The sequence below is a fragment of the Zingiber officinale genome, chromosome 1B (assembly GCF_018446385.1).
Source record: "Zingiber officinale cultivar Zhangliang chromosome 1B, Zo_v1.1, whole genome shotgun sequence".
NCBI lineage: Eukaryota > Viridiplantae > Streptophyta > Magnoliopsida > Zingiberales > Zingiberaceae > Zingiber > Zingiber officinale.
This window is the reverse complement of record NC_055986.1, coordinates 159,732,022-159,749,240: the sequence shown is the minus strand read 5'-3', so window position 1 is coordinate 159,749,240 and position 17,219 is coordinate 159,732,022. Positions and strand designations below refer to the sequence as shown.

The window sequence follows — 17,219 nt, the reverse complement described above, 5'->3', positions numbered from 1 at the left end:
AGTGAGTCAACTCCTCAGCGGGTAACTACTGACATGCATGTAAGAAAATAACCAATAGAAATAATTATGCGTACAGTCTCCTGATCTAGGAATGATAAATACAAACTGAAATATATAGAAGAAAAACTGTACTAACCAGGACCTGGTGTATGGATAATAAATCAAGAGGTATAGAAATCCTGTATGCATGTCAAATATATGCATCCACCAAATATGCAGCATATAAGTGTAGCAAACGCAAGCAATAAATGCATCAATGCGTACGATGCCAATGACATGTTCTGGTCACCCCTACTGCCAGTCAGCCTTCTCACACACGATGGTGAGACCGAGTGGGTAGGGATGTGACAACCATGCACTCTGCCATCACTGTTCCTCAGTGACCAAGTGGACGGGATGCTGTCGGAGTGCACCTATCCTCCTTACCCCAAATCATAAGTGTGAGAGCTCAATGCTCCCATCTCCCTGAGCAAGTCTAGCGAGGGATCCCTGCCGGCTACCACGCTACGTCACACTACCCATGAGTGGACCAATGGAGCCAAACAGAGCAAAACTATCTGCCGGCTACCACGCTGCGTCACCAGACCAGCGGAGTCTAACAGAGCAGAATTGTCTGCCGGCTACCACGCAGAGTCACCGGAGCAACAGAGCGTAACAACAGAACTGCCACACACCCTGCCTGACATACTACTAATCCGTGAGTGGTGGTGTGTGCAAATCTATGTAACTGGCGACGTGCTCAACAAGGAGCCGGCTATCGCACAACATGCAATCATGCGAGATGGTGCATGACACTAAGCATGGAAATATCATGATCCTGTCCATCTCTACATAATGTGTACCATAGGATAAATAGATCTAATCAATGGTCTAGGTACACATGGCAGATATGGTATAAAAACCTAGGTCCTGAACATAATAAGACATGGTTATGTCACTACCCCTATAAGCATATATATAATCAGGTTGGTACTAACATGAAATGCAAAATATGTAAGCAAAAACAACACATGTAACAAGTATCCGGTAGTGACAAACCGATGCAGATATGAAACATAATCATTACTATTTGTTAAAAACTACTATGCATATCAAATGACGTATCAAAATAGATAAGTCAAGGTACCCGCCAATAGAAAGGTTCAATCCGGTCCAAATCAGACGTCGAGATGCTCATCTCGCGTCAAAGTCCTGTGTCACCAATATATATACATTTTTATTTAGCTACAACTCAAACGAATAGCTAAATAAAAATCCTTAAGAACAATTTAGGGAAAAATCCTAAACTATAAATCTCAACCTACCTAAATTAAATCCAACGGTTAATTAGGGTTAGTTACATAATCCCCAATTAACCCATTAGATTAATAATTCAAACCTAAATCAATTATACTAATCATGAAGTCTACCTTATACCTAATTCAAACACATAAACAATATTTATTTCATTACCCTACTCCTTACCTCAATTCCAAACCTATCCGATTGATCACAGCCAGACAGGTCAATCGCTGAAAACTGCTAGATGTACTCGTTGTCGGAGATCTGTTGTCGGAACTATGAATAGCTGCTGCGGAGAACACATAGTGACTGTACCATAGCGATCAGCCCATCAATTCAATACAGGATAAGAAAAATCCAAATACCCAATATGCCTTACCTACTTGATACCCCCTTGTTTCCTCTCTGCCAGCAACTGGTGGACGATATAAACGTTAGGAGGATTTGCCGAAAGACTAACCTGGCCAGAGGTGGCGGCGAGGGATCTGATCTAGTGGACAAGGGGAAATCGGTCACTGGTCATGCAGCAAGATGCGTGAAATCAACAAATCAGAGAGGGCAACAACCAGACGGAACCTGATGATCGAAGGAGAAGATGATAGCCCGACCGAAGGTGGTGAACCGGAAGCTAGGGCACTACTCCAATGAACCTAGGGGTGCTCGGCTTTAGGCTAGGGCAAAAAGGAAGACTAGGGCTCAGAGAAGGACGACGTTGTCGCGTGCCTAAGGAGGAGGAAGTTGGTCGGCTGTGAACCCAACCTAGGGCACGAAAAGATTGGCTGAATCGGGCGGTGGTGGCTTGGTGTCGCACGAGATGGGCGGCTCCAATAGATGTCGGGCGGTGCTCGAGTGCCGGCGAGGAAAAGACATTGGCGACGCGCGGCTCGGAATGGATGAGGAGGAAGAATCGGGAGAAGGGCTCGGTGAGGAAAGGGGAGGAGACGAAGATGTAAACCCTCGGGCACAACTTTGTATGCGAGGGGAGGAGAAACCGTCGTGTGCGGTTTGGGGAGAAACGGTAAGGATCGGGCGGGAGAGGAGAAGGAGGGAATCGGTGCAAGTAGGCGTCGGGTGAGGGCTCGGGCATGTGGGGGAGGAAACGAAGGAAAAGAATAAAAGAAAAAGAAAAAATCCAACCTTTCCTCGTTAAAATGGGGTAGCCTAAACAGGTTTTGCGTGGTTCAATCTTTATCCCCGTAACTTACATCATATGATTCCCGAAAAATTTCTATAAAATTTTTAAAAATTCTAAAAAAATTTCTTATGGTTATTTGTCCTTTTTCGATATTTTACAAATATGATCAAGAGAAAAGCTAAACTCCTTATTTTGTATAAGACTTTCGGAGTGACGCTGATGGTCAGCCGTCCCCTAATAAATTTCCATGCGGCAGCGGACAGTCCATTCTCAGGAAAAACTTCTTCGTGGATTATAAACTCACCTTACAAAGAGCGAATAGACTGTCCGCTTTCGGAACAGTCGATTATGCCTGAGTCTGAAACCTGAAACTCAAAAAAAAAAAACAAAAAAAAAACAAAAAAATTCCTAAACTCAGCAAGGAGGAGAAAGTCGACGCAGAAATCCCAGTCGCCTGACGAGTAGGATTTTCTCGATGCACGTTCAAATGAGAATAAAAAACTAATGCTTTTAAATTTGCACACCAATTTTATTTATTTATTTATGTAAAAAAAAAAAAGATTTGTGCGCTAACCGAGGGATACCGATGCAGTCATTTGCATAGAAAATGCCAGTTCCACTCCCCAGAATCCTCTCCTTGTTTCAAATATTTACTACTTTATTACTCCAAAGTATGCGAGGCATGCAGCTGCAGCAGCAATACTGCCATTTTACAGCTAGGGCATCGGCCCGCCTGCCTCCTGCCTCCTGCCTCCTGCCTCCTGCCTCCGCCTCATTTTTTATCCGAAAGAGGGGGAAAAAAAAAGCAGCAGCAGAACCTGCACAATGCCCGAACAAAGAGAACGTCTTTGCGAGTTCGAGCTCCATGTCGCAGTATAACTGAAACGGTCGGTTTGGTTAACAGCGCGCTCGTACATGGCCTCGCTGCTGTCGCTCCGCCTCGTCGCCGTTGCGCTCCTCCTCTTCCTTCCGTCCGGGAGGCCTGATCTGGCCTCCGACACTGCGGCGCTCGTCGCCCTGCGCGATGCCGTCGGCCGGTCCGCGCTGCGCACCTGGAACTCCTCCGTCCCAGCTTGCAACTGGCCGGGTGTTTCCTGCGTGTCCGGGCGCGTCCGCGAGCTCCGCATCCCCGGCGCTGGTCTCATTGGCCAGATCCCCTCTGCCGTCGGTAGCCTCACCGCCCTCCGTACGCTCAGCCTCCGTTTCAATGCCCTCGCTGGCCCTCTCCCTCCCGAGCTCGCGGGCCTCACCGAGCTCCGTAACCTCTACCTCCAGGATAACCGCCTCACTGGCGAGATCCCCGCCTTCTTTGCCTCCCTGAAGAACCTCGTCCGCCTCGACCTCGCCGACAACCGATTCACCGGCGGGATCCCGCCCGAGCTCAACAACCTCACTCGCCTTAGCACGCTCTACCTGCAAGTCAACCAGCTCCGTGGCGAGATCCCTGCCCTCCCCAACCTTGCACAGTTCAACGTGTCGTACAACGAGCTCAACGGATCCATCCCGGCCAGCCTCCGCTTATTTCCCAGGAGCGCGTTCCTGAACACAAGTCTCTGCGGTGCCCCCCTTGGACCCTGTCCTAGCGAGATCGTGCCTGCTCCGCCAACAGAAGGAGCGTTTGCGGTCAATGCCAGCGGCGGCGTGGTAGACAGCGGCAAGAAGAAGAAGCTCTCGGGAGGGGCAATTGCCGGGATCGCGATCGGTGGCGCCTCCCTTGTGTTTGTCCTGGTCGTCGTGCTTCTCCTTCTCTGCAGTGAAAGAAGGTCGCAGTCATCGGGAGCAGCATCTGCTAACGAGAAGCCGAAGGAGATGAGAGCGATTACAGAGCAAAGGGATAATGAGGGTTTGACCGGCGGAGGGAACGGGAACGGGAACGGCCCGGCGGTGATTTCGGCTACTGCGGCCTCCGCAAAAGCTTCCTCCAACACCAACAACCTGGTGTTCTTCGGCAGCGCACGAACGACGACGAGGCCGTTCGATCTGGAGGATCTGCTGCGGGCGTCGGCAGAGGTGCTGGGGAAGGGCACTTTTGGAACGACGTACAAGGCGGTGCTTGAATCAGGGATGACGTTCAGCGTGAAGCGTCTGAAAGAGGTGAACTTGCAGGAGATGGAGTTGAAGGAGAAAATCGAAGATATCGGCGTCATGGACCACGCCAACCTGGTGCCCCTCATGGCCTACTACTTCAGCAAGGATGAGAAGCTTCTGGTCTACGAGTACGTGCCCATGGGAAGCCTCTCTGCCCTTCTACATGGTTTGCCCCCGCCCCCATTCTTCCCTTTTCAAATGCTCAATTCAGTCAAATTTTCTAGTATTATCTTCGCGTTCTTGATCTACATAAATGATTAAATCTATGTTCATGCGGTTTGCATTCATCTGCGATGCATGCATTTTTCTGATTTAGGTTTTTTAGCCTCTCTGTCCCTCATTGTTTAAAATCCTTATTCTCTTCCTCGAGTTACCAATTCCTTGGGTTATGTTCTTGATGATTGAGTCATGTCCATACTTTCTGTAGATAGATTTATGTTGGGCAAAAATCAAATGAGCACCTCAAATTATGCAAACCGTCGGAAGAACTCTTTTTCAAAAAATAAAATAGGGCGTCTCATTTTTGGAGAATACTTTTACTTTCAGCGTTATTATAGTGACTACAACTAGTAACTACTTAGTAATGACATGTAATAATTAATACAATACTATTAGTATTGTAGTATTGTAACAACTACTTAGTAGTTTCTACAATTGTGTAGTAGCTACTTGGTAACTTTTACAACCGTTTTAAAATAATTTTGATTAATTTAAAGTGATTTTGATGAAGTTTAAATAATGGTAAAGAGTATTTTGATATAATAGTATTCAGTATTTAAAATTTATGGGTTAGAATTTTAGGATTTAGACTTTATAATTTACAAAACTGTATAATTTATGGATTAGAATTTTAGGGTTTAGACTTTATAATTTACAAAACGGTATAGCAACTACTTAGTATATTCTATAACTGTGTAGCAGTTATCTAATAACTTCTACAATTGTTTTAAAGTGATTTTGATGAAGTTTAAAATTTTTTGGACTAAGTTGTTAAAAAATATTTTGATATAATAATATTCTAGATTTAAGGTTCAAAATTTTAAGGTTTTAGATTTGGGATTTAAAATTAAGCTATAATTGCGTAGCACCTACCTTAATAGCTTCTACAATTGTGTAATAGCTACTTAATAGCTTTTTCGACTGTTTTAAAGTGATTTTGACCAATTTAAAGTGATTTTGATGAAATTTAGATAATTATGATCAAATTGATAAAGAGTATTTTTTTATAATAATTTTGATTAAAATGAAACGATGTTACAACAACACTCGAATTAAGAATATTCTTCGAAAGTGTGGGGTGTCATTCTGATTTAAAAAAAATAGATGTTCATTCACATAATTTGATATACCTTTTTGATTTTTGTCCATTTATATAATAGGATTTAGATATAGATTTTGTCTCTGGGTCTGTGTTTGTGAAATTGACGCACCAACAACCATGATTGAAGAGATTGTATTACCTGGTTGATTGTTTGCACCTATTAAGCATTCAGTGTATACACTAATTTTGATGATCATCCAGGTGAGTTTGGTTTGGATATGAAGCACTTATATCATGGTCATTGTTTTCTGTTAATAGTTCATTTGATTCGAATGCAGTGACAAGGCAATTACTTTCTTGTTTGGTTTTTCCATTTTCCTAGCATTTAGCCGATCTATGGTAGAACAGTGAAGTGATTTCTTTTTATGTCTTTGTCCGATCAACTGCACAGGCAACAGAGGATCTGGTCAAACTCTCCTCAACTGGGAAACAAGAACTGGGATTATACTCGCAGCTGCACGAGGCCTAGAATACATTCACTCCACAAGCCCTTCAGCCTCTCATGGCAATATAAAGTCTTCCAACATCCTCCTCACCAAGTCGTATGAAGCCCGAGTTTCTGATCATTGCCTGGCTCTTCTTGTGGGGTCAACATCATCGACATCTGGTCGCGTTGCAGGCTACCGAGCTCCAGAGGTCACCGATACCCAAAAGGTTTCGCAGAAGGCTGATGTGTACAGCTTCGGGGTCCTGCTTCTTGAGCTACTTACTGGCAAAGCCCCAGCACAGGTCCTCATGAACGAGGAAGGAGTTGACCTCCCGAGATGGGTGCAATCGGTCATCAAAGAGGAGTGGACGTCCAAGGTGTTCGATGAGGAGCTACTGAGGTACCAGAATGTGGAGGAGAACATGGTGCAGCTCCTGCAACTTGCTATAGATTGTGTGGCACAGTACCCAGACAAGCGGCCATCCATGTCTGATGTGGTGCTCCGTATCGATGAGATTCGGAAATCAAGCCTCGCATCCTCCTACCAAGATCACCAGAGTGCTCCACAAAGCATCGAAGGTGGCAATTAACAGTAGCTCACAGGAGCTAGGCCTGCTTTACCTTGAGTTACTCAACAATGTATTGGTCCACGTCCTAGTTAGTTTCTTCATTCCTTGTGATTAAGTAGTTTGCTATATGATCTTTTATTTCTAAAAGCACACGCTGTTGTTCCTCTTCTAATCAGGTGGAATCGGTTTTTAGGATAGACAAGTTGTGTCTTATGCAGGTAGTACGTTCATGGATGAAAGTAGGCTCCTTGTGATTAACTAATTGTTGAGTTTGTTGGGAATTAGTTGACAATGACAGAATCTTGTGTTAGATTTCAATTTCCTTTTTACTGGTTCTTAGACTTGTCTCGACCTACATAGGTGGTATTTACATTTCATTCTCACCTCATTCACATAACTTAGATATCTAATTTTTACGATTTGATTAATTTTTAAGATGGACGGCCTAGTTCCACATACCAGTCACTGGTAAATTTGAAAAGCACGGATGGATCTTGACAGACAGTTCGGCATCACAAATATGCCCTATGAGAGAATTGAACTTTTCTCATATGGGTATATCATCCTACCGCTTAACATTGCACCGTGGCATTCTACTTACTAAGTTAAATGTCACTAAAATAAGTCTAAGAAGTTCCTTATATTCTAACTATAATTTGTTTATCATGTATGATAAGTACCTCAATTCTCTATGTTAGGATATATGCCTTTTGTAGCATGATATACTAAAGTAAGTGGCAAAAATTAAAGAGTTGCTAAATATGTATTAGTAAAATTAACAACGATCTAAGCAAGCATTTATATGAGAAATTCTAAGCATCGTAAACCATTTTAATATGTTATAATAACTGGACATATTAAGATCTAAAATAAATAAGATACCACTAAAAGAAGAAAAACATGGTCAAAAGGAAGGCTTATTCAAGTTGGGGGTTCAATCTAAACCTTCCTATCATATTCTTAGTAAGCTCATTGAGCATGTTATAAGTTTGCGTAGCATAAGATCTGACAACTATTAATACCATGTCATCTATTTTGATGACACTAAACAATGGACAATTCACCACAATTTCACAAGCACATCATCATAGTTTTACGAATAGCGTATGTTTTACCTTGATCGAGTTTTTGCGACAAAAAGAGCTTACCAACATACTATGGTTTATTTTAAAGCCATGATCCCATAATGATCTCACTATAGGACAAGTCAAACACAAGATATGAATCTTACACAAGTGTGCACCTTATAACCTAGTATAAAACTTGCCCAATCCAAGTTTCTAGTCCTTGCAAAATACAAGATACACAAATATGACCTACTAGAACACTGATTGTTACTTGAGAAATCAATGTGGTTTATTTTTCCACATTGATTGTTACTTCAACAATGGTATACTGATGAAAGAAATCTTTGACCAAATAGTGCATTTTAACTTTAATTAAAAAAAAAAATCCATTAGGCATCCTTGTAAATCACAAGATAAGAGACCTAGTTGATCACCTTCAAGCTTAATTCCGACATCCTTGCTTCTGACAGTTAAATCTAAAGGTTCTGGAAAAAGAGAAGAACAAAAAAAGGCAGAATGAATCATTTATGGTATAGTACCTGTAAAAAATAACACCAATTTAGCTGTTGATCAACCACGTCTTTAGAAACTTATTCTAATGTTGCCCTCAGCAAATTGCTGCAGGCTTAGATCAAGTTGATCAAGAGAGTTTATTCAGGGCTTGGACATTTTGTAAGAGCCTGTGACCCTTGCTAACAAGGAGTTATATTTGAACTTAAGCTGAATCAGTGTTAAAATAGAAAACACAAGCATATATATCTATATATTATACCAGCAAAAGGACCATACACACCATATTTAGAAACAACAGAGGACGTTTATTACCACACTCACAAAGACTACCCTAAAAACAAGAACAAGTTAGGATAGTACCCACTGCAGCTCCCTAAACCATAATGTTCTGAATTTATGCATCTCCATCAGGTCTACTGGCCAAGCACAGCTCATGTAACTCGTTCAGAATCCATTCTTCACCTGTGCGTCCGCCAAGAACAAGAACCCTCGTCCCTCCAACTACACAAGTGCTATGCCCCCATGCAAACTTTGGTGGCTGACCAGGGACATTGAGGATCCTCCATGTCGATTCTTCTTCCAGGGGATCCAGGAGGAAGAGCTGAGATGGGGAGTGAAGTCCTGCAATTGATCCACCAAAGATGATGATCCTTCCACAGGGTAAACTCACTGCTACATGGTCCAATCTAGGTGGAGGCCCTGCACCTGGGAAACCATTAGTCCCAAGCTGCCTCCATTGTGGCTCCTCTTCTTCTAAATCAATACTGTAAGTGTCACATGACCGCAGCCTTAGTGTACCACTCTTTGCCATACCCCCAAACATTAAAATCTTAGTTTTGTCATATACTGAAAGTGTGTGGCCGAGTCTTGGGGGAGGAACCCATGAAGAAGGTATCTCCCTCCATGTTGGCTTCTCTCTTGTCAAATCCAGCAGATAGGTGTCACTCAGAAGCACACCAGCATCTGTACACCCACCTGATACAACCAGTTTCGATCCATCAACAGTGCAAGAGCTGTGCCAGGATCTGGGCAAAGGGGGAGCTTCACCAAATACTTCTTTCCATCCTGGCTGCTTGGCATCCAAATCCAACACAAATACATCGTTGAGTAATCCTTGCCTTCCATAGCCCCCGAAGACAACTAGCCATGATCCATTTAGACATGAAAGAGTATGTCCCCAACGTCCTGGAGGAGAAGAAGTGACCTTCACACGGTGCCATTCTGGATTTGTTGACTCAAGATTAAGGACAAAAGTATCATCCATTGGTTGCATGTTGATGCCTTCTCCTCCAAAGAGAACCAACCGGTTACCAACAGCACATGCACTGAAATTGCAACGGGAAGGTTCTACTCTACCACCAACAGTGAACTTCTTCCATGAAGCTGCCTCCAGTGTGGTTAGCTCCCTAGCAAGTCTGCCCCAGCCTAATTTTTTGGTGCTCAGTTCCAATCTTATGGTCACTTCTCTTCCCCATGCATTTTGGCAAACCACCTTCCTCAAGTGCTCATTCTTTGTTAGCTGACGCATCCTTGTGCATACTGATCCAATAGATGCTACATCCCTAGGTGTTAGTCGTGACAGAATGTTGTGAGCAAGGACTTCATCCGAGAGCTGGAGAATCCCACAATAGTCTTGGTATCTGATAATACAGTCAGTTTCAGAAATAGAAGAATTTGCATCCTGATTAGAGGACTTAATGCAGGAGTTGTGTTTGAAGACAGGGTAGGATAAACGGTTGAGATCAATGTTTGCTTCAGAGAATAACTGAATCCCTATGATGTGGGTCACAAAACCATCATCACCATATATGGGCATGAGCCTCAATCTGTTTACCAATGGAGTTCCATCCTTCCGAAAGTTGAGAATCTCTCCATGAAACTCTATGCCTTCCTCTAGACATCTATGAATTTCAGCAACAACCATAGGATCCACCAGGGGATGCCTTCTTTGTGCTCGTGGATCACGAAACTGCAAGAATCGGCTGAAATAGAGTTCTAAAATGAATAAGATCGGATATTAAATCTTTATTTCTTAAATGAAAAGATTGAAAAAAAAAAGTATAAGAATTGGAAGAGAAGTGGAGAAAATAATGTCTGATTATATCAAAATAATATAGCACCCAAGATAACAGATGGGATCATGTATACCATGATATAGACTCAGATATCTGAGCAATGTGGCACAAGAAATAGTGACTTCTTTTTGACAAACAGAACATCAACATGTAAGCGTCAATAAATTCCAAACATAAAACTGGAACAGATAATAACATGATTGTGTTCTATCAAAACATTTCCAACATCACTAGGTCTACAAAAACTGGAATTAATATGTCCTAATTGTAATTCTCAAGTAGCAAAATGAACCGAGGCAAAAAAGCTGAACAAATAATAACAGGACAATAGAAGCCTCTTGAATTCTCATATGTGCTAAAGCGAACTGTTTGACCAGAATGATTCAAATGTATGCAACTTCCATTCTTATTGAAAAATTCTCTACCCGTATAGATTTGAGGTAATCTTGTACCTTGTACAACTTCAATTGTATAGGTCACTAGAACTCCAATGGCCCCCAACTATTCATTTTTCACAATTCCTAACGTTCTAAACAGTAACTAGCCAAATTCCATCCCATTGCTCCATCGGTCATATATTTTTATATAAAATGAATAATTTGTGTACATCCATGATGTCTCAAGGAAATTAAAATTATTCATACGAGTTTAATCGGACTAACACTGAAACAAGCTAAACACGAAAGACTATCAGCCTAATCATTAATCACATATAATTCATGGAATTCCTTCTTTGAGAAATTAGTTCAACTGACAGAAGTAGGGGAGAAGATCAGGCATTTAAATAAGAACAAAGGAAACATATCAAGGTGATCATACACACAACCTTTTTTTTTCTTTTTCTTTTTTGCCTGGGTCACAATAAAAATAAAAAGGATTTTAATGCCAATTGTGTCATCGAATCTCCACCTCAATGATTTTGCTAAGACATCGAATCTCCACCTCTAGTCAAAACAATGATTTTGCTAAGACTTCATACTCGGAAACAAGACGATCGAACTACCAACACTTGATCAGTCGGGGGGGAAAAAAAAAATTACGTATGAATCAGTCAAAACCACTCAAACCGATTCAAGAAGAAAAGAGAACTTTTTTCTTAGCAAAACTGCATCCACCACAAAAGAAGTATATTTTCACAGGAGGAATAAAACCCCACCAGTTCCTTCCGAGGACCTCGTCGGCGCGGTACCCGGTGGCGTTCTCAAAAACGGAGTTGACGTAAATGATCGGGAAGTCAGGTTGGGCGGCATCGGAGACGACGAAGGCGGAGGGGGTGAGGGGGTAGTAGAACCGCCCGAGGTCCACCATCTCCTCCTCCGCCACCACTTCAAACTCTTCCTCCACCTCCATTTCGTCGTCCGGCGACCACTTCATCCGCTTCAGCGGCTTCTGCTCCCCTCCTCCCGCCGTTTCCGCTCCCGCCGCCATCCTCCACAACTGTCAACAGATGACGAATTCGCTAAAAGAGAAAGATCAACACTCGTACAAGATCGGAGAGGGCTTCTGAATTAGGGTTTAATAGGTGATTGGGATAGGGATCGGGATTGGGGAAGGAGGAAGTGGCGGTGGACGAGAAGCTGCAAAATATCTTCGCATGTCAGAGCAAATAAGATTCCTGAAAATTCTACATTTAAATGTTCACGATGCTTTTTTAATAAGTTAAAAGGAGACGCAACATTATTGGTGAATTTGGATTGGCCCACCACGGGCCCACATAGACAAGATTTTATTAACAACTTGTCCACACACTAAGATATTTTAATTTCTTTTTTTTTAAAAAAAAAAAAAATTCCTGCTGCTGCTGCTAATAATAATAATTATAAAATTTCATTTATGATGTTGTGGGAGGATCTAAATGATAATTTTTTAATTAAAAAAAAAAGGAAATGCTTTGCTGGTCTCCTATTGGTTGCTTCCATTTTTGTGATGTGTGAGTCATTTGTAAGATATTTCCTAGTGGTATCGGTCAACTCTTTAAATATCCTAGATCACTAGTTTGACAATAATCTAAAAAAATAAAAGTTGACCAACGAAATTCTTATTTCTGTTTTCTAAAGTTCTTGTTAATTTTAGATTTTGATTTGTTGTGATAAAGATACTTTATTGATTCTTATTTTAGTTTTTGTTTTTTGAAAATTGACTATAAAATCTATATTGGAATAATTACTTATAAATTATAGCAATCCGTGAGACTGATAATTATGTAATTAATTAATAAGACAAGTGGATGGTTCTTGTGATAATTAAAAGGTCAACTCAGTGAAAACTGATTATTGCTATAAGAATGGTCCTTAAGCAAGATCCAGTTGCATTTCCAAAATATCTTATCAAAAAAGGTCGACACAATTGTGCGAATGTCAAAATCTTCAAGTGGGATGATCTTTTGAATATGCGTGTCATATCTTCTCTACCACCCCCACAAAGTCGAATATAAACTTTTTTTTTTGTAATTTTTTTTAATGATTATAGGAATATTCGTGTCATATCTTCGACAAGACTGTTTTTTTAGTTATGGGAATACCTACTTTATTTTCGTGTAATTATTTTAAATTTATATAAAAAAATAGTTTTACTCCATTTTGAAAGTAAATGATTATTCTAAATCTATCAGTGATTCATTTGATTAGTCCCATTGAGTGGAAGAGCAATTGAACAAACTAGGCTAGATGAGTTAGTAAATCCAAATAGGCGGAGCAAGTCATAGCGGTTCAATTGGGTCGAGTGGAGGGATGATCGTGTCTGATTGAATTAAACAATATGATTAATCGAGTTAAGTTATATATAATTAATCGACATAATTTACATTGTTGACAATGTCACAAGTTAGTCAAATACTAACAAATTTATTGAAATGGTCACGATGGTGGCCGAATGAACCAATCAAATAGACTAGAATGGTTAGTCTAAGTCAAATAATATTAACCGCAAAGCTCATTAAATGAGTCGACGGTTACGTTTTAAAAGATAAAAAGGTAAAAATTAAAATGACATCCTTAATTATTAGAAACGTAAAAAAAATATTTAAAAACCGAAGTCGGAATAATACTTAATATATTATTTATTTTGAAAATATATTTATTCAACTACTATGACAATTATTGAGTACTTACTATAACCTATTAAAATAAATCGATTAAACCTATAAAAAAAATTATATATATAATACTTTTATATTAATTTTTATCAACTTATTTAAAAATTTATTGATAGCAATTACAATAATTTTATTTTTTTTAAGTGATATTTACCAAATTGGTAAAGAGTTTCTTTAACAAAAATATTATATATAATATTTTTGTTAAGTTGAATTAAAAATAATAATTTATTTTAACACATTGTGACGACCATATAGCTCTATAATAGTATTGAATAAGGTTTTTTTATATGAAAAATATGATGAGATGGATTGGCTTATTCTTATTATGCTAGCCTGTTAGGTCAAGCTTGGCCTAATTCATCATAATGATTCCGAGATCTTTGAATCGTTTATTCTTAAATAAATAATAATAATATATATATATATTATCATTTTGAACACCCTTATTCTAATTTAAAAATTATTCTAATATCAAATTTAGCACGGCGTCGGTTTGTGATCGGACGATGCGTAGCCCGACCTGCAGGCCAAGCTCCCCCGCCATCCCAACGCGACTCGCAACACGGACCGGGTTGAACTCGACGTAACACAATTATTGTCTGCCATCATGATTTTCTCGATGGCGGCAAAAAGCACCATGACCAATAATGATTTTCCACGTGTTCAGACGGTCCCGATGCACCACTTGGGCCCCTGCCGCGTGCGTATGGCTGGCCGCAGGAGGCGGCGACGCGCCCCTCGAGACTCACGTGGGACCCTACGCCGCCGCCCATCGCACGGCTACCGTTCACCGCGTCGTCAAGATGGACGAACGAGATCCATCACCTCCCGCCCCTTCGTGCGTATCATCTCACATTAAATGAGACAACTCCTGCTTCTTTCTATTTCTAGCCTCTTAAATTCCAAACAATTACCCAAATGCTACCCGCTGGCTTACTCGCTTTACGATTCGATGCCAGTCTGGATGCCACCGGGCCCCAAGCACGGTCAATGGAAACGAAGACGAAAATCTCCAAGACTTAAAATTCTCGGTGAATAAGAAAAATTGGAGAAGCAAATTAATAACCTTCCAATTCAAATCCACCTCCCATTCTATCTGTCGTTATAAAACAATTGGCAATCTTCTCAATTATTATTATTATTATTATTATTCTTATTATCATTTTTTCAAAAAATCTATCGAATTAGAAGTATTTACGAGTCGTTGGTCACAGACCAGTTTCTACCGCAGTGAAAGCGACATGGTAAGAGATCACCACCTCTCAATTAGGTTATCGAACCTTGTTCGTTCAATTGCGTCGTCGAATTTTTCAATCTGATGAATCTGTTCATTGCAAATTCACTCGAGTTGTTGATTGTTTAAACCCTAGCTTAGGTTTCATCAACGAGCAATTTTTATTTTTTATTTTTGTTTCCGGATGAATTGTGGTTAATTAATTGATATATATTCTTCAATCTTATTTCCTGTTTCTTTCTTTCATCTGGATTGGTTGGTTGGAATCCTACTGCAAATTGATTCGTACTCGATTTCATTTTGGGTATTCGACAATTGTCTCAGTTTATAATTTGGTGGAGATTTTTGAACTGATCGAGCGTAGAAGCGATTCCATCGATCGATCGATCGATATCCAATCGCTGTTGTTTAACTAATTGACGGCGATTCGAATTCGTACTTAGGTTGGTAATTGTGCATTCCAATTAGAGAACAAGAGCATCATCAGAGCAGATGAAGAAGTGGAGCAGGAGGAGGGAGAGGAGGAGGGGGAGGAGGAGTCGTCCGAAATCGAACTCGGCAAGAGGATCGAGAAATTACGGTGGGTGGAGCTGCTTCTGGTCGGCGAGTTCTTCGGGTCGTGCGAGCAGCACAAAGAGGACAGGAAGAGCGAGGAGAACATCTTCTGCGTGGACTGCGGCAGCCGGATGTGCCCGCACTGCCTCGCCGGCAGACACAGTGACCACCGCCTCCTCCAGATCCGCCGCTACGTCTACCAGGACGTCGTTCGCGTCCACGACATGGCAAATCTGCTGGATTGCTCCAAAGTCCAGGTTAGTTATAATTCTTCAAATCTCATAAGAAAATATCCTCAATCTTGCAAATTACATGTCCATTTTTTGCTTTGGGAGATCCAATTCCTCTCTTCTTTGAATGGTTCCATGTCTAGCAAAAATCCTTCCTTCCTTCCTTCCTGTTTTTTCCTTTTATTCTTTTTTACGTCTATTTATTCAGTTTCTACTTTTATTGATTTCCTAAACTTAATTTTTTTTTCAATATTTAAATCATTGTTTAACATTTTCCTGTAATCGATTCCTTTGGCCAGGACTCTCTCTACGTTCATATTCTAACTCCTTTATTATTGGAAAAAGAGCATCGCTTATAGTACACAATGCTTTAGATATATATTTAAATTCACGTACAAAAGACGGTAATTTACTGGCTAAATTGCTCGAAATTTTTGTTAATGATTCTTAAGAATATAAAATTATATTCATTATTATCAATTATTTACATCGTGATTACTCTTTTTTTCTAGCCTTACGTTGTGAACAGTGCGAAAGTTGTGCTGCTAAAGCCGAGGAGGCAATCCAAGCCATTGAAAACGAACACCAGTGGCCCCGCATGCAAAATCTGCCGTCGGTCCATCTCCGATTCCCACTGCTACTGCTCCATCACTTGCTTGGTTATTCTATTCCCAAAATACGCCTGGTTTGTCAGGGGTTCTTTTGTCATTTCAAGAAATTTTTTTTGCTGACGCGTGATTTCACGCAGGTTTCCGACGTGGACAGCCCTGTACTGACGGTCAAGGAGCCCACCGTCTGTTGCCAATCCGAGCCGCTGCTTGCAGATCGGCCGGCCAGTAGTGAGGATCAGCCGTCCCCATCTCCCGCTGCGTCGCCTCCGCCGTTCGATGAAGGCCAGGAGGACGCTGGCCGTTCGATTCCAGAACCCTCGGTTCGCAAAGTTCACAGGAGGAAAGGATTCCCTCGCAGAGCTCCCTTTTGAAATCGAAGAATGGTGGAATATTTCTTGTATTTATTTTCCCTACTAAATAAAACAATGAACAATCGTATATTCGTATATTGGATGGATAGTAAATATACAAGCAACTCTTTAAGAAAAATACATGCATATTGCTTCATTTCTTTTTATCACATTATAACTGTTTTAACCATAAAGCAGAAATAGTGGCATTAAGATCCACATAAATCAAGAAATGAATATTAATTATTGATTAGATTACAAACGAATGCACCCTATCCAATATTTTAGCTACCCTTTTATTTAGATCACATTGCATTTTAATTGATAGGTATATATTCACAAGTGACTTTTATTATATTAGTGGTTTTCCTTTGAATTACATTTTTAAAAGATAAGAAAAGCACTGTGTTAACTAAGTACAATTATACATTATACATAAGCTCGTGGCATTTTAGTAGTAGTATGGATGAATTGAGACTTGAGAGAATCCTAAACTCATTCGGTCTACACGAAATAAAGAGTTGTTTGGATGAGCTTAAAGAAGATTTTACAAAATTAAAGAATTTCCCTTACAGTTGGTTTATCCCACTTAAGAAACATCCTTAAATTTCATGTGGATTTACTATCTTTGATGGAATTTATGGCTCTTAAACTCTTCCTTAATTA

At 40.5% G+C, this 17,219-nt stretch overlaps 3 protein-coding genes across 3 annotated transcripts; 2 read left to right on the top strand and 1 right to left on the bottom strand.

The window, feature by feature from the left end:
* Window positions 1-3,081: 3,081 nt before the first annotated feature.
* Window positions 3,082-7,143, top strand: LOC121986316 (probable inactive receptor kinase At1g48480). Its single transcript, XM_042540200.1, has 2 exons — window positions 3,082-4,670; window positions 6,217-7,143. Exons 1-2 carry the CDS (start codon window positions 3,332-3,334, stop codon window positions 6,840-6,842), a joined length of 1,965 nt encoding a protein of 654 aa, XP_042396134.1. The 5' UTR covers window positions 3,082-3,331; the 3' UTR covers window positions 6,843-7,143.
* A 1,476-nt stretch (window positions 7,144-8,619) lies between these two features.
* On the bottom strand, window positions 8,620-12,099 carry LOC121986326 (adagio-like protein 3). Its single transcript, XM_042540211.1, has 2 exons — window positions 11,633-12,099; window positions 8,620-10,383 (listed from the first exon to the last, which is right to left on the bottom strand). Exons 1-2 carry the CDS (start codon window positions 11,902-11,904, stop codon window positions 8,796-8,798), a joined length of 1,860 nt encoding a protein of 619 aa, XP_042396145.1. The 5' UTR covers window positions 11,905-12,099; the 3' UTR covers window positions 8,620-8,795.
* Window positions 12,100-14,812: 2,713 nt separating this feature from the next.
* On the top strand, window positions 14,813-16,651 carry LOC122014900 (protein RGF1 INDUCIBLE TRANSCRIPTION FACTOR 1-like). Its single transcript, XM_042571445.1, has 3 exons — window positions 14,813-15,619; window positions 16,105-16,251; window positions 16,341-16,651. The coding sequence occupies exons 1-3, from the start codon at window positions 15,494-15,496 to the stop codon at window positions 16,572-16,574; spliced, it is 507 nt and encodes a 168-aa protein (XP_042427379.1). The 5' UTR covers window positions 14,813-15,493; the 3' UTR covers window positions 16,575-16,651.
* The last annotated feature ends 568 nt before the right edge of the window (window positions 16,652-17,219 follow it).

Excerpts from the sequence above, each read along its gene's own strand:
- LOC122014900 (XM_042571445.1), top strand. The coding sequence starts at position 15,494 with ATGTGCCCGCACTGCCTCGCCGGCAGACACAGTGACCACCGCCTCCTC. Across the intron at positions 15,620-16,104 it reads TGGATTGCTCCAAAGTCCAG|CCTTACGTTGTGAACAGTGC; the intron begins GTTAGTTATAAT and ends CTTTTTTTCTAG. Across the intron at positions 16,252-16,340 it reads ACTGCTCCATCACTTGCTTG|GTTTCCGACGTGGACAGCCC; the intron begins GTTATTCTATTC and ends GATTTCACGCAG.
- LOC121986326 (XM_042540211.1), bottom strand. The coding sequence starts at position 11,904 with ATGGCGGCGGGAGCGGAAACGGCGGGAGGAGGGGAGCAGAAGCCGCTG. Across the intron at positions 10,384-11,632 it reads GAGGTCCTCGGAAGGAACTG|CCGATTCTTGCAGTTTCGTG; the intron begins GTGGGGTTTTAT and ends ACTCTATTTCAG.
- LOC121986316 (XM_042540200.1), top strand. The coding sequence starts at position 3,332 with ATGGCCTCGCTGCTGTCGCTCCGCCTCGTCGCCGTTGCGCTCCTCCTC. Across the intron at positions 4,671-6,216 it reads CCTCTCTGCCCTTCTACATG|GCAACAGAGGATCTGGTCAA; the intron begins GTTTGCCCCCGC and ends TCAACTGCACAG.